The 22,679-nt window shown below is 40.3% G+C and overlaps 2 protein-coding genes across 6 annotated transcripts in view; one reads left to right on the plus strand and one right to left on the minus strand.

Moving 5' to 3' along the window:
• Positions 1–4,130, plus strand: part of PIGL (phosphatidylinositol glycan anchor biosynthesis class L) — a 61,127-nt gene extending 56,997 nt beyond the window's left edge. The window contains exon 7 of the mRNA XM_019757398.3: positions 1,163–4,130. Within this exon, the coding sequence (XP_019612957.3) occupies positions 1,163–1,261 (99 nt within the window). The 3' untranslated portion in view covers positions 1,262–4,130. The remainder of the gene's footprint in view (positions 1–1,162) is intronic.
• A 2,268-nt stretch (positions 4,131–6,398) lies between these two features.
• Positions 6,399–22,679, minus strand: part of CENPV (centromere protein V) — a 31,846-nt gene continuing 15,565 nt past the window's right edge. The window contains exons 5-6 of one of the 5 annotated variants that reach the window (XM_074320241.2): positions 11,215–11,358; positions 6,399–10,807 (exon numbers count right to left, since the gene is read on the minus strand). In XM_074320241.2, the coding sequence (XP_074176342.1) occupies positions 10,677–10,807; positions 11,215–11,358 (275 nt within the window). In that variant the 3' untranslated portion in view covers positions 6,399–10,676. Of the gene's footprint in view, positions 10,808–10,839; positions 11,359–22,679 lie in introns of those variants that run through there. The other 4 variants (XM_074320240.2, XM_074320242.2, XM_074320239.2 and 1 more) reach the window with 4 other exon arrangements.

Here is a 22,679-nt window from a genome sequence, read left to right on the forward strand (position 1 = left end):
ATCTAGTTGAATGGATGCTGAAAAGTTACTGAAAAATTAGGGGATTTAAATAAATTGGCCACTTGGGCAGCATGATGTGGGAAACTCTTGAAACTTATAACTATTACAAGTAGACAGATCAAGTATCTTTGGACTACAAAGTTCATCCATTCTTTCACAGTTTTTCTAAAATAAACATTTTATGTTTACTAAGGTCTTAAAATGTTTAACACTATTCTATGAGTTCATCCATTTTTGTTTCTACAAATAATTTTTTATTTAAAAAATTTAGTTGTATTTCCTGTTGAAATTATGCTGTGTAATATTTTGCCCAAATTTTATCTTATGGTGAAGCTCCCTTTATCATTTAAAGCTTGTGGTTATATCACAGGTATACTTACATTTTCAAAGCCCTGTGTGTTCTGATAATAAATATAAAATGAGCTCTTTAAATAGAGGTTTGCAACGATATTAACTTAGAGATGCAGGTTAATTTTGGTACTTAGAGAAAAACAGGCAGGAACCATTTCTATATGTTTACATGTAGTTAAAACCAGTTGCTATGATCTATTGTGTTTAAAAACTAAAGTACACAAGGTCTGAGTAACAAGATAATAAACATTTCCCCACTAGATGGCAAGGAGAACCCATACCTATGGGTACCATCCTTTATTCCTTCTACTAGTGATTGTGCCTCCCCGGCCTGCCTAATTCAGGAGTCTGAGCGTAGTATTCTAGCTTACTTCCCATAAACCGTCCCTGTATGTGTCATATATTTGAAGTAGTGGAGCAAAATGTAGGCTCTAGAGTCAATCAGATGACTCTGGGTTCAAATGTCAGCTCTGCCACCTACCAGCTGTTTGAGATTGATGAGTTTCCTCATCTATTTTTTAAAAAGCAGTAATAACAGTTCTTAACCCACAAGGTTATTAAAATTGAGACAATGAATGGAGACTGAGTGTTCTGGCTGCCGTTGGCTTCATCTGCTATTATCACAAGGGAGTAAGCAGAGATGGCAGAGGGGAGGCAGTGATTGGAGGCCAATCCAGAGAGGTCTGCAGGTAATAGGAAGAAGCCAGATAAGGCTGTAGCATGAGGCGTGTTATTGGAAGGAAGGCCACTGAAAATCACAGCAGTGACTCGGGTGAGGCATTCCATAACTGCCCCTCTCTGATTCTTCCAGAGAGCCATGTCCTGCCACCGCAGCCAGCTCCTGTGGTTCCGTCGGCTCTACGTGCGCTTCTCCCGCTACATGAGAATTAACTCTCTGCATTTCCTCTGAAGCCTGGAAGCTTTTTCAGATCCAAGAAACTAAGGGAGAAAGAAGACCAGGAAGCCTGGGGACGTGGTCTAGAGCTGGCTTACCTCCCTGAGCCAAAGGAGATCTCAACGTGGGTGGCCCCCCAGAACGCTGCTCATTGGTGCTTGTTAGCCCCTAATAAAAGGGGGCCACGCGGGCCGATGGGCTATCTAAACTTCAACTTCTTCCTCTGGGGAAAAAACTATAATCCGAAACAAACCAACCCAAGGATAATAGCTGCCCTGCTAGCTTCTCAAGTTCTTGTGAAAAATAATATACATGATAACACAGTGTATGTCAAACACCTAGCACAGAGTCTGCTATTATTGTAAATGAATGTAAAAGCACTCTAAAATCACTTCCCAGATGCAATGATGCAGTATTTTTACACTTTCCAAAGCAGGTTCACCAAACGCACGCACGCATACACCCAGGAACAGTCTATGTTGAATTAGTTGAGCCCTAATTCCTTTATCTTTGTGGCCCATGTATCAGACTTGAGTCTAGGGAAAACTTGCTCTATTTAACACCAGTCACTGACGGAGGCACTCGGATTCCCGTCACTGTGCTGGGCAGTTTCACACAGATGAGCCTGATGTGGGCCGGTCCTCAGGGAGCTACAGTCAAATACCTCAGCTCTCAGTCTTTGGTGAAAAGAGGGAAATAACAAGAGAAATAGGGACCCCCTTTTTTTAAAAAACAGTCAAGAACCTGATACCTGAAAATTGTGCTACAAACAAAAGCGCTCTGAGAGGTCTGATTTAGAAGCTGCTCTCAGAGTCCAGCTAATGGTCCAGAGAAGTGGCCCGAGGCAGGGAGCTCAGTGGTCAAGAGCAACAGGCCCTAAAGACTGGTGAGCCTACGTGTGAGGCCAGAATTAGCGGCAAAGTAACCCCACGGCCAAGGTGCTTAACCTATCTCTGCCTCAATTCTCTCACCGGCAAAACCGGGACAATAATGCACCAACTTCAGAGGAGATGATGCCCTGAAGGTGAATGGTAAAGGGTCTGACACACAGTAAAGAAAGATGAGCTGCAGGTATTCTGAGACCTAAAGAATAAGTAGGCATTAAGCAAAGGGACTAGCTTAAGTAGAAGGCCTGAAACTGAGAAGACCGTGGTGTGCATTGTTCCTGACTCCAGGGGCCTGTCAGATGCGGCGCTGAACTGCTGTCTCCATAACAGCAGGTTAGACGCCTGCTTGTTGGTTCTCCACCCAAACTTGCTCCAATTAGCTTGAATGCTTCTTGCGGCCAAATATGGCTGACAGAGCTGTCAGGCTCTGAAGCTGGAATCAAAAATGCAAATCTGGCTGTCATCTGTCTACTAAAAATTTGTCAATAGCTCCTAATAAGCTTCATGTGAAAGTGTGACAAGAAATAAGCCACGAACACTGGTTAGAGTGTGGTGGACCAGGCTGAATCATACCCCATTACAAGGAAGACAGACACTGACCCAGCCTTTCTGGACAGCAATTCTCAGTATGTGTTAAGAGCATTCAAAATATACATACTCTGTGGCCTAAGGAAATACTTTAAAAATAAAAATTCTATACACAAAGATCATCACAATATTATTTAAAATAGCAAAATTAGAAAAATCTGGTGATATAACCATATTTAGTAACAAGGAAAAATGTTCATGATATATTAAATTTTAAAAAGCAGGTTAGGAATGGTACAATCCAACTTTTGTCAAGCATACATACATATAACTACCCTTTTTCCCCAAAAATAAACCTAGCCAGACAATCAGCTCTAATGTGTCTTTGGAGCAAAAATTAATATAAGATTCAGTCTTATTTTACTATAAGACCGGGTCTTTAATATAATATAATATATAATATAATAAATATAATACCGGGTCTTACATAATATAATACCCGGCTCTTATATAAGACCGGGTCTTATGTTAATTTTTGCCCCAAAAGACACATTAGAGCTGATTGTCCAGCTAGGTCTTATTTTCGGGGAAACAGTATGTGTGTGTGTGCACATTTGCATCAAAGGCTATCTATATATCCATAGGGTCATCTTTCTACAGTGAACATTTATAATTTTAAAGGATTTTTGTTGTTTATGAATAGTTTTGATGTGAGAAAATACTTTTGATATGTGAAGTTAAAAAAATGTTTAACCAGTATAATTTCAATTATGTAAAGAAATGATTCATTAAAGAAAAGCTAGCTGTTTGTACACTGCTGGTCCACGTAGATGGTACAACCTCTGTAGAGGACAACTTGGCAACTTCCTGTAAAGTTATATAGCCTTTGGTCCAGCATTTCCACTTCCAGTAATTTACACTACAGATTTACTCAAGTGCCAAAAGAGGTATGTAACGGATAGACATTGAAACACTGTTTATAATAGTAAAATACTGAACCAGTCCAAATGTTTATCAACTTAGGATTGGCTAAATAGTGGATAAAACAGTAAAATACCATAAAGCTATTTTAAAAATAACAAGGCGATGCACTGATATGGAAAGATCCCTAAGGTATATTATTAAGTGGAAAAAGCCAGATGTGGAACAGTATTAGTGCTTTCAACCATTTGTGAGGGGGAAAAAATATATGTCTACACATCAAATGTGGGTAAACAAATAGGATATCTCTGGTAATAGTGGGAGGAGGGGAATGGATACCTTTGTCCCTTTTGAATTTTGTACCAAGTTGCATACGTTACCTGTTCAAAAGTATTTTTTAAATCATAGATTAGAAAGATGTGTAGGATTTTATCACTGGGAGTTGCTCCTGGGTAGTGGGACTTGAGACTTACTTTCTGCTTCTTTTGTTTTACTGTACGTGCTGATTATTTTCTAAAATAAAAGTCTAGATGGAAAATGAAAATACACTAACATTTATATTTACTGAATGCCTGGTGCTTGATTCACCTGCAGCTACAGGCTGTACTCTGAGTCCCCAAAGGGAACAGGGCTAGGCTCTCCTTGGTGCCTGGAGAGAGCAAGAGACAGCAGCACAGGAAGGAAGGATGCCCCTCAAGGCCAGCGGGGGCCACTAGCCCAGTGCTAGTGACTGTGCTCAGGTGGGAGAAAAGGACCCTCCTGTGGAATCAGCCCTGGGGTCACTTGTCTTGGCAAGAAGAGAGCCTCTGTGCAAAGCTGTCAGAAGGCAGCTCCTCCGCCAGGCACGTCACACCCTCACCAGAGAACAGCCTGGGCAGAAGGGCAGATTTTCCTCTCTGGACCCCTTAGCCATGCCCTTGTGTACTTAACCTACAAAACTGCTACAGCCCTGAAGCCTGGAGCAAAGATCCAAGGTTCACTGTTCCTTCAAAGAGCACAGCAAAAAAAAGTCATGAAGGAAAGGGGAAGGGAGAAGAGAGAGAAAGGGCGGGAAGTGGAGAGGGGAGGGGAGAGGGGAAGGGAATGAAAGAAAAGAACAGAAATAAACCACACACACATACACAAAATCTCAATTAAGAATTCCCTGGGGAGGGGTTGCATCCACTGCCCAGAGTTCTGGGGGGCCACCTGGCTAGGGATGGGGGTGGGGGTGATGCTCTGATTCCCTGAGGTTGGGAAAGGGTTACCCTCTTGTGTCAGACCAGTGAACAGTCCCTTCTATGGCTTCAGAGTGGGCTGGTGTTTGCAGTTCTCACCCCTGGCCCAGAAGAGCAGAAACCGCTGGGTCTCCCATTCCTCGCTGCTTTGCCACCACTCGGTACCAAGGGTGACCAGACAGTAAAAAAGGGGGAACCCTCCCTGAGGAGGCTCAAAGGGAGGGGGAACTCTACTCTGGAGTGGGCAGCCCTCACTGAAGGAACAGTCAGTGGAAGAGACATCATTAAAAAACAGTAAAATAACCATAAAGCTGAGAATGGAAATTGAGGCCCTGGCCCAGACACACAATGACATTTCTCAGCAGCGGCCCAGTTAGTAATCTGGAATATCCGCCAGTAGATACATCTCAGAACAAAGAGACCAGAAAAGCAGAGAAATGGAAGTCGTGGTGGGAAAAGGACTTGAAAAATACATTCATGTTATGAAGCCTAACGTGAATAATGAGCGTTCCAGAAGTTACAGATGGGACAATGAAGGACAGCCTCCATAATGAGAGAGCTGAGAGAGCCCAGCAGAAGGGCCCACCACATCCTAGCCAGTTTTGATTTTTAAAAAGATACATAAGCAAGCTGGCAAAATTGCTAAGTGTGAATTTGGGGAGGGAGAGAAAAGTGTTGTAAAGGTCTCCTCTGGGCCCAAGGGGAGGCTGGGGAGGTAAAGCATCACAGGTAGGACAAGTTGCAGACCAGGACAGGGTTCTGTCTGGGTTGTTAGGACCAGCAGCACTGAAGAGCGTAGTGTGCAAATTAACTAAGGGGAAAACAGGAAATGAAGAGAAATGCAAAAGCCTGCAAAAATAAAAAATAAATTAGGAAACAAAGTATAAAATGTAATAAATATCATGAGAATGATATGAAAAGAATCAAATAACACATCAGTTACTTAAAGAAAATGAATGGGATAATTTCCCAATCAAAACAGAGACTATCAAATTGAGTTAGAAAACAAAATCTAGCAACATCTAAAATAAGAATGAGCCATATACCAGGCAAAAACAAGCAAAAAGAAAGTGATGACATACATCCAGATATCAAAAAGCATTAAACCAGGGCTGGCCCAGTGGCTCAGGCGATTAGAGCTCCATGCTTGTAACTCCGAAGGCTGCCGGTTCGATTCCCACATGGGCCAGTGGGCTCTCAACCACAAGGTTGCCAGTTCAATTCCTTGAGTCCCACAAGGGATGGTGGGCTCCGCCCCCTGCAACTAAGATTGAACATGGCACCTTGAGCTGAGCTGCCTCCCAGATGGCTCAGTTTGTTGGAGCGCGTCCTCTCAACCACAAGGTTGCCGGGTTCTCCCGCAAGGGATGGTGGGCTGTGCCTCCTGCAACTAGCAAAGGCAACTGGACCGGGAGCTGAGCTGCGTCATCCACAACTAAGACTGAAAGGACAATAACTTGACTTGGAAAAAAGTCCTGGAAAGTACACACTGTTCTCCAATAAAGTCCTGTTCCCCTGCCCCAATAAATAAATAAATAAATAAATAAATAAATAAATAAATAAATAAAACATTAAACCTTGGACAATAGGAAATATTTTATAATAAAAGGTTCACTCCATGAAAAGATATGCACCAAGTATCACAGCAGCCAGATACATGAAATGAAATATCCCAGAAATACAAGTTCTTTATTTAAAAACACAATAATGGAAACCTTTAATATTCTTTCAGAATTTTTATATATCAAGTTGGCAAAAAGTAAAGAGTAGCATTTGAATAATATAAGGAACTTAAAGTCAACATTCACTTGTTATGTGATAGAATGTTTACAAAAACCAATTATTTATCGACCCTTGGGAAATCCTTAATAAATCCCCCAAAGTAGATTTTGCAGGCCACATTCTTTGATCATAATCAAATAATATTCAAATTAATTATACAGTGACCAGAAAACAAAATCTTAGAAATCAAGAAACTTCTTAACTAACCCTTAGATAAAAGAGGCAATTATGAGTTGTCTAGAAAGTAATAAAAATTACACTTTAGATGGCACCTGTATTTGGGTAATTTGTAGTCTTAAATACTTCCATTTTTTAAAATAAGTGAACTGCATGACTCAATTTAAGAAAATCAACAATATAAACCAAGAAAAAGTAGGAAGAGGGATGTAACACAGATGAAAGATAAAAATAAATGAAACAAAAAAATAGTGAAAAGGGTGTTTTCTTTGAAAAATCAAACAAGCCAACACTTAGTAAGTCTGATTCAGAAAGAGAAAACAGAAGTGCCGTTATTGGGAATGCAATGGATATTAACAGCCACAAAAATGGAAAAGACTGAAAAAAATTAGATGATGTGCAAGTCCATGGCCACAAAACTAAAATCTAAAGGAAATGGATGACTTCCAAGGAAATTTTGGACCAACACAAATTTTGGGCCTAACATAATGTATAAATAAGGCCCAAACATTTAAATCCCTTAAAATGCAGGACTGCATTACAGCAAGATTAATGAAAACCTTGTTTTTAAACCTTCCTATGACTTGGCATTAGGGTTTCCAAGCGGGAATTCCTGCCCATTCTCAGGAATTTTTTTCGCTTTCCTCTTCCCGGATCCCGAGAAAAGTTGGTCAGGAAATCGGGAAAATCAGCTCCTTGAACCCAGGTGATTGGTTGTATCGGCGGTCACTTTGTGGAAATGATTCATCATGGAGAACAGAAAACAGTTTACATCTCGGGATTCAGGAACGGGAAAGTGAAAAAAATTCCTGAGAACGGGCAGGAATTCCCTATTTGGCATCAACCAGGTACATCCAAGACCCGAAGGTGGTGCTGCCCCATCCTTAGGCAGGCAGCTGTTCTGCTTTCTTGGCAGAACCTAGGAGGGACAGAGGGAGCCTGTGCACCAAAATGTTCAGGACCAACTGCAAGGTGGGTGAGAAAGGGAGATGACCCAGGCTCCATAGAGGTTAGAGCCCAGGACAGACTGATGTTGACGTGGTGGCTGTCTCCTTCCATTGGAAAGCTTCACACTGCTCCTTTCACTGAGTCTTTGCAAAGTAAAAAATGCTTTCAAACTGAACAATTCCCAAGTAGGTGGTCACTTCCAAATCCCCTTCCACCCCCATAGCCTAACACTAGCTTTGGTCCACCACATTTGAGAATGGGGACTAGACAGAACTGGTGCCAGGGACAACTGGATTAATCCAATGGCAGGGCATCTTATTAATATGATTTTACATGACTAAAATTTACTCAAAAAGTAAAAGAGAACAGACCCAATAAATAACATCAGAAGATAGTAATAATGTAATTATAATAAATGTTCCTAGTGTAGATGGTTTTACAACTATCTAAATATAATTCCAATGTTATTTGGGCATAAAATAGAAGACATAATAAAACATGTGACAGCACAAAAAAGGAAACGACGGACAATTTTATTTCTGAATATAGATGCAAAATTGTAAAAGAAAATATTAGCACATTGAATCCAGCAGTGCATCAAAAGAATTACTACTCAAAAAAAAAAGAATTACTACTCCATGACCAAGAAGGATATTATTCCGGGAATGCAAGAATTGTTCTACTTTGGGAAATCCATCAACATAATTCATTACATCAACAAATTAAGAAGAAAACTCATATTATTTTATTGATAGATGCTGAAAGATAAAATTCAGTCACTCTTAATAACAACTTTTAAGAAAAATAGGAGAGAGGAAAACAGCTTAAATATAATAAAGACTGTTTACCAAAATCTAGCAGTCTAAAACTAAGCGGTTGAGGTACGAATGGAAACTATCATCGCCTTTATTAGCTAGGTTTTTCTGAAGGGTAAAGCTAATGAAGTAAGACAGAGCAATAAAATAATTGGTGTATGTATTGGAAGAGACAGCTATGTTTAGAAACCCAAGAAATGTCAATAAAATCTATAATAAATGAGAAAATTTGGTAAGGCAACTATCTGGATAATAGATATCTTTACAAAAATCAATAGATTTTCTCAATTGGCAATAATGTGACAAATTAAAATGGGAAAATCCCATTCTCATCAACATCAAGAATTATAAAATACCTAGGAATAAGTTTAATATAAAAGATATAATATCTATTTAAATTTTACAATCACTATTAAAATTCTGGCCATGTTTTTTGCAGAAATGGATAAGCTGATCCTAGAATTCATATGAAATTGCAAGTGACTCAGAAGCCAAAACAACCTTAAAAAAAAAACAAAGTTGGAAGACTAAGAGATCCTGATTTCAAAACTCACTGCAGAGACCTATATGTAAGAGCTAAAACTGTACAGCTCTTAGAAGGAAACACCAGATGTAAATCTTTGTGACTTTGGGTTAGGTAACAATTTCTTAAATATGACACAAAAAGCACATGCAACAAAAGAAAAAATAGAAACCTTTGTGCATCAAAGGACATGAAAGTGAAATGGGAAAAAGTATTTGCAAATCATATATCTAAGGGTCTAGTTTCCATAATATGTAAAGAATTCTCATAACTCAACAAGAAAAAGACAACCTAATTAAAAGATAGGCAAAAGACCTGAATATACATTTCACCAAGAAGATGTTCAAATGGTCAACAAGCACAAGAACATCATTAGTCATTAGGAAAATGCACCCCACAATGAGATATTACATCACACCCTCTAGAATGGCTATACTTAAAACAAACACAGAAAATAACAAGTTTTGGTGAGCATATGGAGAGATTGGAACCCTCAAACATTACTGGTGGGAATGTAAAATGGTGCAGAGCTGTGGAAGACAGTTTCACAGTTCTTCACTAACTTAAATATTTACCGTATGACCCAGCAATTCCACTCCTAGGTATATACCCAAGAGAAATGATATATGTTCACATTAGAACTCGTAAATGGGGAGGCCAGTTGGTTCAGTTGGTTAAAGCACGGTGCTCTTAACAACAAGGTTGCCAGTTCAATCCCTGCATGGGCCACTGTGAGCTAGCGCCCTCCACAACTAGATTGAAACAACTACTTGACTTGGAACTGATGGGTTCTGGAAAAACACACTTAAAAAAAAAAGTAAAGAGAACTTGTAAATGAGTATTCATAGCAGTACTCATAATAGTCAACAAGTGGAAACAACCCAAATGTCCATCAACTGATGAAAAGATAAAGAAAATATGGCATTTTATTATTCAGCCATAAAAATAAATGAAATCCTGACACATGCTATGAGGATGAACTTTGAAAACATTATGCTAAGTGAAGTAAGCCAGGCACAGAAGGCCATATATTGTAGGAATTCATCTAGAATAGGCAAATCCAGAGAGACAAGTAGATTACTAGTTTCCAGGGGCAAGAAGTTGGGGGAAAGGATGTGACTACTAATGTATGTGGGCTTTCTTTTGGGGGTGATGAAAATGTTCTGGAATTGATTGATAGTGGTGAAGGTTGGACAACCTTGTGAAGTTATAGGCATACCTCATTCTATTGCACTTCACTTTACTGCACTTCACAAATACTGCGTTTTTCACAAATTGAAGGTAAGTCCTTCCACCAGCAAAAAGATTACAACTTGCTGAAGGCTGAGATGATAGCATTTTTTACCATTGAAGTATTTTTATTATTTTTAATTTTTAATTTTTTTATTATTTTTCAATTACAGTTGACATTCACTATACTAGTTTCAGGTGTACAACATAGTGGTTAGACATTTTATAACTTACAAAGTGATCCTCCGTGGTAAGCCTTGCACCCACCTGCAATCATATAATTATTATCATATTATTGATTATATTCCCTATGCTATACTTTACAAGGTGTGATAAAAAATTTACAGTGAATGATTAAATTTAAAAAATTTATTACAGGGGCGGGCCTGGTGGCTCAGGCGGTTAGAGCTCCGTGCTCCTAACTCCGAAGGCTGCCGGTTCGATTCCCACATGGGCCAGTAGGCTCTCAACCACAAGGTTGCCAGTTCGACTCCTCGAGTCCCGCAAGGGAGGGTGGGCAGCGCCCCCTGCAACTAAGATTGAACACGGCACCTTGAGCTGAGCTGCCGCTGAGCTCCCGGATGGCTCAGTTGGTTGGGATGCGTCCTCTCAACCACAAGGTTGCTGGTTCGACTCCCTCAAGGGATAGTTGACTGCGCCCCCCCTGCAACTAGCAATGGCAACTGGACCTGGAGCTGAGCTGCGTCCTTCACAACTAAGACTGAAAGGACAACAACTTGAAACTGAGATTGAAAGGACAACTTGACTTGGAAAAAAGGCCTGGAAGTACATACTGTTCCCCAATAAAAGTCCTGTTCCCCTTCCCCAATAAAAAAAATCTTAAAAAAAAAAAAAAAAAAAAAAAAATTTATTACAGTAAAAGACAAATTGCCATTAATCCTCCTCACTTTTAACACACTTATCCCATCATTCTTACCACCTTCTGAAGCAGTTCTGGAAGTCCTCTGTTGTGAGTGTAGTTGCACGGTTGTGACTGCCTCAATGTCCTGAATCAATTCAAAATGTTTATTTTTCATGGTGATTTTGACTTTGGGGAAGAGCCAGAAGTCACACGATGCCAGATCTGGTGAATAAAGCGGATGAGGACACAATGTAATGTTTTTATTTGACAGAAATTGCCATACTAGAAGCGATGTGTAACACGGAGAGTTGTCATGATGGAGGATGAAACCGTTTGTCCATTTCATGTTAATGCATTGATCGTGATCCATGATTTATGGCACAAAACATACCTTCTCTCAACTGTAGCTCACACCCAACTGACTGCACTGAGCAAGTTGAAATTTGTCACATTACTGTTACTAAGTTTCGAGGCACCACTTCCCATATTGAAGATCCCTGCCTTTCCGTTTGTTGGATGGCACTCAGGAGCAGCATTCACCATAATTTTTTATCACACCCATATGTCCCCATGACTGTTTTGTAACTGCCAATTTATACTTCTTAACCCCTTCATCTTTTTCACCCAACCCCCAAAACCGGTCCTATCTGGCAACCATCAGTTTGTTCTCTGTATCTATAAATTCGTTTTATTTGTTCATTTTATTTTTTTTTAGATTTCACATATTAAGTGAAATCATGTTATTTGTCTTTCTCTGTCTGACTTATTTGAATTAGCATAATACCCTCTAGGTCCATCCATGTTGTCACAGATGATAAGATTTAATTCTTTTTTATGGCAGAGTAATATTCCATTGTATATATGTACCACATCTTTATCCATTCATCTTTTGATTGAAGCATTTAACCCATTTACATTTACAGTAATTATTAATAGGTATATACTTATTGCCATTTTATTGTTTTCTGATTGTTTTTGTACTTCTCTGTACCTTTCTTATTCTCTTTCTCTCTTCTCTAGAATGTTGACTTTCTGTAGTGTTTGGATGCCTTTCCCTTTATTTCTTGTGTATCTTTTATAGATTTTTGGTTTGTGGTTACCATGTGCTTCCTATATACCAAGCTATGTTTACAGCAGTCTATTTTAAGTTAATGGTCGCTTAAGTTCAAATGCATTCTAAAATCACCAGTTTTACTTACCCCTTCCACATTTATGTTTTTGTCATTATTTTTTACTTCCTTTGTGGGTGTTTGTGTGTATCCCTTAATTTAGTGTTGTAATTACACATGATCTTCCTACTTTTGCCTTTTAACCTTTGTACGAGCTTTAGCTTGATTGATCCACTGCTTTTATTATATGTTTGCCTTTATCAGTAAGAATTTTTTTCCTTGTGATATTTTTTTATTCATATTTTTTTCCTTCTTGTGTTTAAAGAAAACATTTTAACATTTCTTGTAATACTGGCGTGGTGGTGATGAAGTCTTTCAGCTTTTTCTTATCTGGGCAGAACTAAAGTATTTTTACATTAAGATATGTACATTGTCCTTTTATATGTAATGTTATTGCATACTTAATAGACTACAATATAGGGTGAACATAACTTTCATATGTACCAGGAAACTCCAACATTTGTGTGATTCACTTTATTGCATTACTCAAACTTTACTGCGGTGGTCTGGAACTGAACCCGCAATATCACCAAGGTATGCTTGTACTAAAAACCACTGAATTCTACAATCTAAAAGGGTGAATTTTATGGTATGTGGATTATATCTCAATTCAAAAAAATAGTGTGAAAGTAAGATTGCATTAAAATACTCTAGTTCAATATAAGGATACACATATGATAGACTTGGCTTCCCTCTCTGAACCTGGTGATAGTCGTCTAACATGCTAGCTTACTGAACACAAAGTAACTACTACAAAGTACAAATATTTCTATTTTAACCCAGTTTTAGTGCTTACTGCTTTTCCTTTAAATATACAATTTTTAAAAATTAATTTAAAAAATGTAATGCAGGACCTAAAACAAGAACTGAATAAATGGAGAGTGGAACCATGTTCCTTGATAGATTTAATCCTTGCAAAGTTAATAAATTGAATACCAAACATATGTAATATATGTAAGTTCCAATGTATACATTTATATATTTATATGTTATATTCATATATATTAATTCTCATTCTGACAAAGTTAATATACAAATTTAATGTAATTGTAGTCAGAATTTCAATGAATTATTATCTTCAGACCTGAATAAAGTTATTTAAAAAACACTAGAAAAAGAAATGTCACGAATAGCTAAAATATAAATATTAAAAAGGACAGACAGTGGCTGGTCAAGACAGTGGAGAAGGTAAACACTGTGATTACATCTTCTCATGACCATATCAAAATTACAATTAAACTACAGAATAACCATCATCGCGAATCATCTAAAGTCTTGCTGAACCAAAGCCCTGCAAGTAAGGACATACCAAAGAAGCCACATGGAGACTGGTAAGAGGGGCAGAGATGCTGAATAGGCTGCTTCCACACCCCCGTGTGACCATTAAAAATAGGGAGGGATATCTTAGCTGCAGAGGGCTCTCCCCGCCCAGAAAAGCAAGGGGTTCTAGCCCCACACTAATCTCCACAGCTCAGGGTTCCAATACCAGGGAGAGAAGTCCCCATAACTTATGGCTGTGAAAACCAAGGTAGATTGTGGCTGAGTGAGACAAGGGCAGTTGCAGTCCCAGGCACTCCTCTTAAAGGGACCATGCATGGACTTACTCACTGACGGACTCACATGCTCTGAGCTCCAGCTCTGAGGCAGCAGCTCAAAAGGCACCAGGGACATATACACGAGGAGGAACTGAGTTGCCTGGCTTCAGGGTGAGGGCTGGAGGGGCAGCTTTCTCCCAGAGGGAGGAGCTGGTGGAAACCATTGTTTCTTAGTTGAGCCCTCGCCAATCCTGATGTGCAGATGCAGGCAGCTGCCATATCTGAGTCTCCATCAACCTGGGTAATATGGTTCATTCACCCTGATTCACTGACCCCACCAGACCCAACTTTTAGGAACACCCAAGGCACTTCCAGTAGCTTTTCTGCATAAAAAGCATGTTTTGGCTCATACCGTGCATTTTCCTATAATCTCTCAAAGGTTCACAAAACCCAGACAAGCAGCATCTGGCTTCAGCATTCTGAAACCTCTGCTGAGCAGCCCCAAGCCTGGCATGAGCAATAGCCGGCATTGGTTTGTGGCTTGGTCTCTCAAGTCCCCCAAGCGCAGCACAGGGAGTGGCTGTCTGTAGATTGCTTTGTGTCTCATACTGGGTGGCCCTAGGTAGGACACAGGCTGTAGCTGAACTTGGCTTGTGGTGGGACCTCACCTAAGAGTCCCTGGGATTGACATGCCTGGTGGCCAGCTTTGGACCAACCCAGCATATCACCTGGCTGCCTCTGGGGACGATATACCCAAAGGGCATGATAGTCAGGCACTTGAGTCCTGCTAAGGCAAATGCTACTCTGTATGGTCAGCCCCTGAAATAGTCAGGGGCCCCATTGTAGTCAGGGCCAGTCCTCACAACCAATCAGCCCAAGGATCAATCCCTCCTACTGACATGCAAACAGCAACCAAGGCTCAACTACAACAGCAGGGCACACACAACCCACAGGAGAAACACTCCTGGAGTACCCACCTCAAGTGATGAGGGAGACTGCGCCACTGAGCCCCACAGCATACCTACTACACAGGGCCACTCTACTAAGACCGGGAGACATAACAGCCCTACCTAATACATAGAAACAAACACAGGGAGGCAGCCAAAATGGGGAGACAAAGAAACATGTCCCAAATAAAAGAACAGAACAAAGCTCCAGAAAAACAACTAAATAAAATGGAGACAAGCAATGTACCAGATGCAGAGTTCAAAACACTGGTTATAAAGATGCTCAATGATGTCAGGGAGAACTTCAACAAAGAGATAAGAAACATAAAACTGGAGACAGAAAACAAAAAGAGCCAGTCAGAAATAAAGAATACAATAAAAGAAATGAAGAATACATTACAGGGAATCAACAGTAGTTTAGATGAAGCAAAGGATCAAATTAGTGATTTAGAAAATAAGGCAGAAGAAAACACCCAAACAGAATAGCAAAAAGTAAATAATCAAAAAAATGAGGACAGTTTAAGGGGCCTCTGGGAAGCCATCAAACATACCAACATTTGCATCATAGGGGAAACAGAAGGAGAAGGCAGAGAGCAAGGAATTAAAAACCAATTTGAAGAAATAATGAAGGAAAACTTCCCTAACCTGGGGAAGAAAATAGACATACAAGCCCCGGAAGCAGAGAGTCCCAAACAAGATAAACCAGGGCTGGCCCGGTGGCTCAGGCAGTTAGAGCTCCATGCTCCTAACTCCGAAGGCTGCCGGTTCGATTCCCACATGGGCCAGTGGGCTCTCAACCACAAGGCTGCCGGTTCAATTCCTCGAGTCCCGCAAGGGATGGTGGGCTCTGCCCCCTGCAACTAAGATTGAGCACGGCACCTTGAGCTGAGCTGCCACTGAGCTCCCAGATGGCTCAGTTGGTTGGAGCATGTTCTCTCAACCACAAGGTTGCCAGTTCGACTCCCACAAGGGATGGTGGGCTGCGCCCCCGCCAACTACAAAACGGCAACTGGACGTGGAGCTGAGCTGCGCCCTCCACAACTAAGACTGAAAAGACAACAATTTGAAGCTGAACAACAGATTCCACAACTAAGATTGAAAGGACAACAACTTGACTTGGGGGGAAAAAAGGCCTGGAAGTACACACTGTTCCCCAATAAAGTCCTATAAAAAAAAAAAAAAAAAAAAGATGAACCCAAACAGGGCCACAAGACACGTCATAATTAAAATGCCAAAAATTAAAGACAAAGAAAGATTCTTAAAAGCAGCAAGAGAAAGGCAACTAGTAACTTATAAGGTAGCTCTCATAAGACTGGTAGCTGATTTCTCAACAGAAACTAGGCAGGCCAAAAGGGACTGGCAGGAAATATTCAACATGATGAAAAGCAATGTCCTACAACCAAGACTACTCTACCCAGCAAGGCAATCATTTAGAATCGAAGGACAGATAAAGAGTTTTCCAAACAAGAAAAGGTAAAGAAGTCCATCACCACCAAACCAGCATCAAAAGGAATATTAGAGGGACTTCTTTAGGATAAAAAATATTTATATATATATGAATAATATAATGGCAAAAACGACATATCTATCAACAATTACTTTAAATGTAAATGGATTAAATGCTTCAATCAAAAGATAGGGGGGCTGGATGAATAAGAAAACAAGACCCTTACATATGCTGCTTACAAGAGACTCACTTCAGATCAAAAGACACACAAAGACTGAAAAGTAAAGGGATGGAAAATAGATATTTCATGAAAATGGAAACAACAAAAAGCTGGGGTAGCAATGCTTATACCAGACAAAATAGACTTTTTTGTCTGGTATAAGCAACAAAGTCTGTAACAAGTGACAAAGAAGGACCTACTAATCCCACTTCTGGGTATTTATCCAAAGAATCCCAAAACACTACTTCGAGGGGACGTGTCCATCCATGTTCATTGCAGCATTGTTTACAATGGCCAAAATGTGGAGGCAGCCTGGGTGTCCGTCGATGGAAGAATGGATAAAGAAGAGGAGGTACATATGTACAATGGAATATTACTCTTCCAGGGAAGGGAATGAGTTCTTGCCATCTGTGATGGCATGGATGGACATGGAGGGTATTCTATTTTGCTGATTGAAGTATGTCACACAGCGAAAGACAGATGCAATGCGATTTCACTTCTATGTAAAACCTAAGAATAAGACAAACAAACAAAACAGAAACAAACTCATAGATACAGAGAACATTTTGATGGTTGCCAAATAGGAGGAGGGTTGGGGTAGGTGGGTGAAAGAAGGGGAAGGGATTAAGAAGTACAAATTTGTTGTTACACCGTAGTCGTGGGGATGTATGTTAGAGCATAAGGAATGTAGTCAATAATATTGTAATAACTATGTATGATGTCAGACGGGTACTAGATTTATTGGGGTGTTGGAAGGGAGGAGGTTGGGGGGCAGGGTGAGAAAGGCGAAGGCATTAAGAAGTACAAATTGGTAGTTACATAATAGTCATGAGGGTGTAAAGTAAAACATAGGGAATATAGTCAATACCATGGTAATAACTATGTATAGTGCCAAGTGGGTGTTAGACTAGACAGGGGGATCACTTAAATTATATAAATGTCTAACCACTATGTTGTACACTTGAAATTAATAGCAAATAATATTGAATGTCACTCGTAATTGAAAAATTTTAAAAGTAGGGGAGGTGAAGGGGAGTAAGAGGTTCAAATTTCCAGGCATAAAACAAGTCATGGAGATGTAATGTACAGTTTAGGGAACATAGTCAGTAATATTATGATAGCGTGGTACAGTGTCAGATGGTTGCTGGACTTACCATGTTGATCATTTCTTTAGATATATAAATGTTGAATAACTATGGTGTACCCTTGAAACTATTGCATGTTAGCCATATTTTAATAAAAATATTTTTTAAAATTAAATTTTTAGAAAAGGACAGAGATGTGAGACCTGTTTTTCTATATATTAAAACATAAAGCGATTGCAATCAAAACAGTAAGATATAGGCACAGTTGTAAACAGATATTTGAATCCAGATCCAAATTATCTAAGAACTACTATATGATAAAGGAGGCATTTTAATTCAGTGAAGAAAGCATTTAATATATGGTTTCAGGATGGTTGGTCAGGCATTTGGAAGAAAACAAAGACTCTACCTTATACCAAATACAAAAATACATTCTAGATGAATTAGAGATTTACATGTAAATATCAAAACAATTAAAATATCATTTAAAAAATCTGGGAGACTAAATGCATATATACCTTGGAGTGGGGCAGACCATACCAAGCCAGGCTGTAAACCCACAAGATATAAAGAAAGAGACAGATATTTCACAACAAAGTTTTATAACAGGTATTACAGTTATGTCCATATCCCTAATACTGTATATAAAGATAAGAAAACATCCCAAAAGAAAAATGGAGTGAGGATGGAAAATTCACAAAAGAGGAAATCCACATGGCCAATAAGTATGAAAAACTATTCAACTTCAGTAGCAGCCAGGGCATACAAATTAAAAAACAAAAATAAAATCCATTTTTTGCTGAAGGTAGTGATTAAACTAGACTGGGAGAGGTTTTCAGGGGACCTCAGCATAAGGAAAATGAAAACTGCAGAGGACATGAAGAAGTATTTCTCTCTCTCTCTCTCTCTCTCTCTCTCTCTCTCTCTCTCTCTCTCTCTCTCTGTCTCTCTCTCCCCTCTCTCCCATACACACACAATAAATGTGAAAAGTAAATCACACTACTAATTCAAGAAATACAAATTGAAAGAAAATGTCATTTTTCACTCATTTAATTTGCAAAGACTTCTATAAATAATAATGCCCACTATTCTGTAGGTGAGGGAATGGATACAAATATATTGATAGAGGAAACATAAGATGGCAGAATCTTCTGGAAATCAACATCAAAACCATTTAAAAAAATTTTTTTAATAAAAAAATCATTAAAGAGAGATGCAAGATGGCAGAGTAGATAAATATTATGCCTGTGTCCTTCCGTGAACACATTAAAATTACAACTAAATTATAGAACAATCAATCTGGAGAAGCATCTGAAGTCTATCTGAACAGAAGTCATATAACTGAAAATATAAAAAAGCCACCATGAGACTGGTATAAGGGATGGAGATGCAGAATGGACCCCAAACCTCCCTGTGAGGGTCAAGAATTAGGAGGGATACCTTGGCCACAGAGGTTCCCCCTGGAAGAGCGAGGGAGCCCAGCCCCCCCTACACTAGGCTCCCCAACCCAGAGTGCCAGGAAGAGGAGCCCCCAAAACATCTGGCTGTGAAAAAACAATGGGGATTCCGACCATTCGGGTGGGACAAAAGGCTACAGGAAAGCTAGACATCCTCTAAAAGAGTCTGCGCACAGACTCACTCGCTCACAGGCACTCACCTTGGGCACCAGTGGAGGGACAGGAACTTGGGGGGGCCTTGGAGACATACAGGAGGCAGACTGAGGAGTGTGGCTTTAGGGGGAGGACTGGAGGATAGTCAGCATTTTCCCAGTGAGGGGTCCTCTTCCCATGCAGCCTGCAGGCTGGCGCCATCTTTCCACGTTGATCCTGCCACCACAGGCCAAATCTGAATCTACTGTCCCGGTGAGCTGTGCCGCTCTGCCCTGCTGACTCAGCTGGGACCCTACCCTCCTAACTCTCGCACAGCTGGAGGCACTTTCTCAGCAAGTAGCCAGCTCCTCCCACATTGCCCTCTTTCTACAAAAATTATTGGAGTCCACGGGCCTCAGGCAGGTGGCAACTGGCTTCAGTGTGCTCCGAGACTTTTATTGAGTCGCTCCAGGCTCAGCATTGGCACCAAACCAGAGTCTACATTAACCTGGTAACCACAACTCTTCCCACTCTAGTGACTCCCTGAGACCCTGCCTCACTTAACTGGAGTACCGCACAAGGCTTTATCAGTGGCTGAACCTTAAGGGAGCAGGCAGGTGACAGCAGGCCTCCAGGTGTCCTGGTTTTTTGCAGTTACCCCAGGCCCAGTACTGGTGGCAGCATGTACATCCTTGGTTCACAGCATGGCCCCTCCCATGTGCCTCCAGGTTTAGCACAGGCAGCAAACAACTGTGGATCACTTTGTAGCTCCTGCCAGGTAGCCCCCTGCCAGCCACAGGCAGTGGCTGACCTGGGCCTGCACCAGAGCCCCTCTCAAGACGCCCCAGAACCAACATACTTGGAAGTTGGCTTCAGACCACAGATGAGCACTGCCTAATTAGGCCCACAAGTGGCACACACAAAAGGTGGTCTCAACAGGTACCAGAGCCCAATGGGACAAATTCCACTCAGTGGGGTAAGCCTCCCGCACAGCAGCCCATAAGCTGTGGACGTGGCCAAACCCCACAGCCAGTCAGCCTGAGGGTCAATCCCACCCACTGAGTGCCAATAGCAATCAAGGCTCAACTATAACAAGAGGGCACACACAACTCACATAAGGGACACTCCAGAAGTACCCGGCTCAGGTGACCAGGGAGACTGTGCCACTGGGCCCCACAGGACACCTACTACATAAGGTCACCCGGCCAAGACTGGGAGATATAGCAGATCTACCTAATAAATAGAAACAAACATAGAGAGGCAGCCAAAATGAGGAACCAAAAAGAAATGCAACCAAAAATAAAGAATAGGAAAAAAAGACTTAAAGAAAACAGAGGCAAGCAAACTACCAGGGACAGGGTTCAAAACAATGGTTATAAGGATGCTCAAGGAACCTAGTGAAAACTTCAACAAACAGATTGCAAGCATAAGAAAGGATGTAGAAACAAACAAAACAAAACAAAAAACAAAAACACCAGTCAGAAGTGAAGACTACAATAACTGAAATGAAGAATGCACTAGAAGGAATCACCAGTAGACTAGGTGAAGCAGAGGATAGAATCAGTGATTTGGAAGACAAGGCAGCAGAATACACCCCATCTGAACAGCAAAAAGAAAGAAGACATAAATAAATAAGGATAGCTTAAGAGACCTCTGGGACAATATCAAGTTTGTAACAACATTTGCATCATAGGGGAACCAGAAGGAGAGAGAAAGCGAGGCATTGAGAACATATTTGAAGAAATGACTGAAAACTTTCCTAACCTGGTGAAGGAAATAGACATACAAGTCCAGGAAGCACAGAGTCCCAAACAAGATGCACCCAAACAGGCTCACACCAAGACACATTATAATTAAAAAGGCAAAAGTTAAAGACAAAGAGCGAATCCTAAAAGCAACAAGAGAAAAGCAGTTAGTTAGCTACAGGGAGCTCCCATAAGACTGTCAGCTGATTTCTCAACAGAAACTTTGCAGGCTAGAAGGGACTGGCAGGAAATATTCAACATGATAAAAATCAAGGTCCTACAACCAAGACTACTCTACCCAGCAAGGCTATCATTTAAAATCGAAGGACAGACAGAGTTTTCCAAACAAGAAAAAGCTAAAGGAGTCCATCACCACCAAACCAGCAAAAAAAAGGAATATTAGAGGGGCTTCTTTTAGATGGAAAAAATATATATATGAATAACATAATGGCAAAAACTACATGTCTATCAACAATTACTTTAAATGTAAGTGGATTAAATGCTTCAATCAAAAGACATAGGAGGGCTGAATGGATAAGAAAACAAAACCCTTCCATATACTGCGTACAAGAGACTCACCTCAAACTGAAAAACATACACAGAAAGTAAAGGGATGGAAAAATATATTTCTTAAAAATGGAAACAAAAAGCTAGGGTAACAATACTTATACCAGACAAAACAGACTTTGAAACAAAGGCTATAAGAGACATTGAAGGACCCAGTAATCCCACTTCAGAGTATTTATCCAAAAAACCCATGCTACTTCGAGGGGACGTGTGCATCCACATGTTCATTGCAGCATTGTTTACAATGGCCAAGATATGTAGGCAGCCTGGGTGTCCAACGATGGAAGAATGGATAAAGAGGAGGTGGTACATATGTACAATGGAATATTGCTCGGCCAGGGAAGAGAATGGGTTCTTGCCATGTGCAGCTGCGTGGATGGACCTGGAGGGTACTGTGCTGAGTGAAGCATGTCAGACAGAGAAAGACAGATGCAATGTGATTTCACTTACATGTGGAATCTAAATAACAACACTAACAAACAAAACAGAAACAAACTCAGATACAGAAATCATTTTGATAGTTGCCAGATGGAAGGGTGGTTGGGGGTATGGGTGAAAGAAGGGGAAGGGATAAGTACAATTGGTTGTTACCAAGTAGTAGTCATGGAGATGTTGGGTATAGCATAAGGAATATAGTCAATAATAACTATGTATGGTGTCAGATGAGTACTAGATTTGTTGGGGTGATAGATGGGAGGGGATTGAGGGCAGGGTTAAAAAGGTGAAGGGGGGGCAGCCGGTTAGCTCAGTTGGTTAGAGTGCAGCGCTCCTAACAAGGTTGCCAGTTTGATCCCCACATGGGCCACTGTGAGCTGCGCCCTCCACAACTAGATTGAAACATCTACTTGACTTGGAGCTGATGGGTCCGGGAAAAACACTTTTAAAATAAGTAAAACATTTAAAAAAAAAGTGAAGGGATTAAAAAGAACAAACTGGTAGTTACAAAATTGTCATGGGTATGTAAAGCAAAGCATAGCAAATATAGTCAATAATATGGTAATAACAATGTACAGTGTCAGGTGGGTGCTAGACTAGTCAGAGGGATCACTTCTTAAATTATATAAATGTCTAGCCACCATGATGTACAACTGAAATTAATATAATATTGAATGTCAACTGTAATTGATAAATTTATAAGTGGGGGAAAGGGGAAAAGGAATAAGAGGTCTAAATTTCCAGGTATAACACAAATATGTCATTGGGATGTAATGTACAGCATAGGGAATACAGTCAATAATA

This window comes from Rhinolophus sinicus, chromosome 12 (genome assembly GCF_057876585.1).
Source record: "Rhinolophus sinicus isolate RSI-liver-muscle chromosome 12, RSI-T2T, whole genome shotgun sequence".
Taxonomy (NCBI): domain Eukaryota; kingdom Metazoa; phylum Chordata; class Mammalia; order Chiroptera; family Rhinolophidae; genus Rhinolophus; species Rhinolophus sinicus.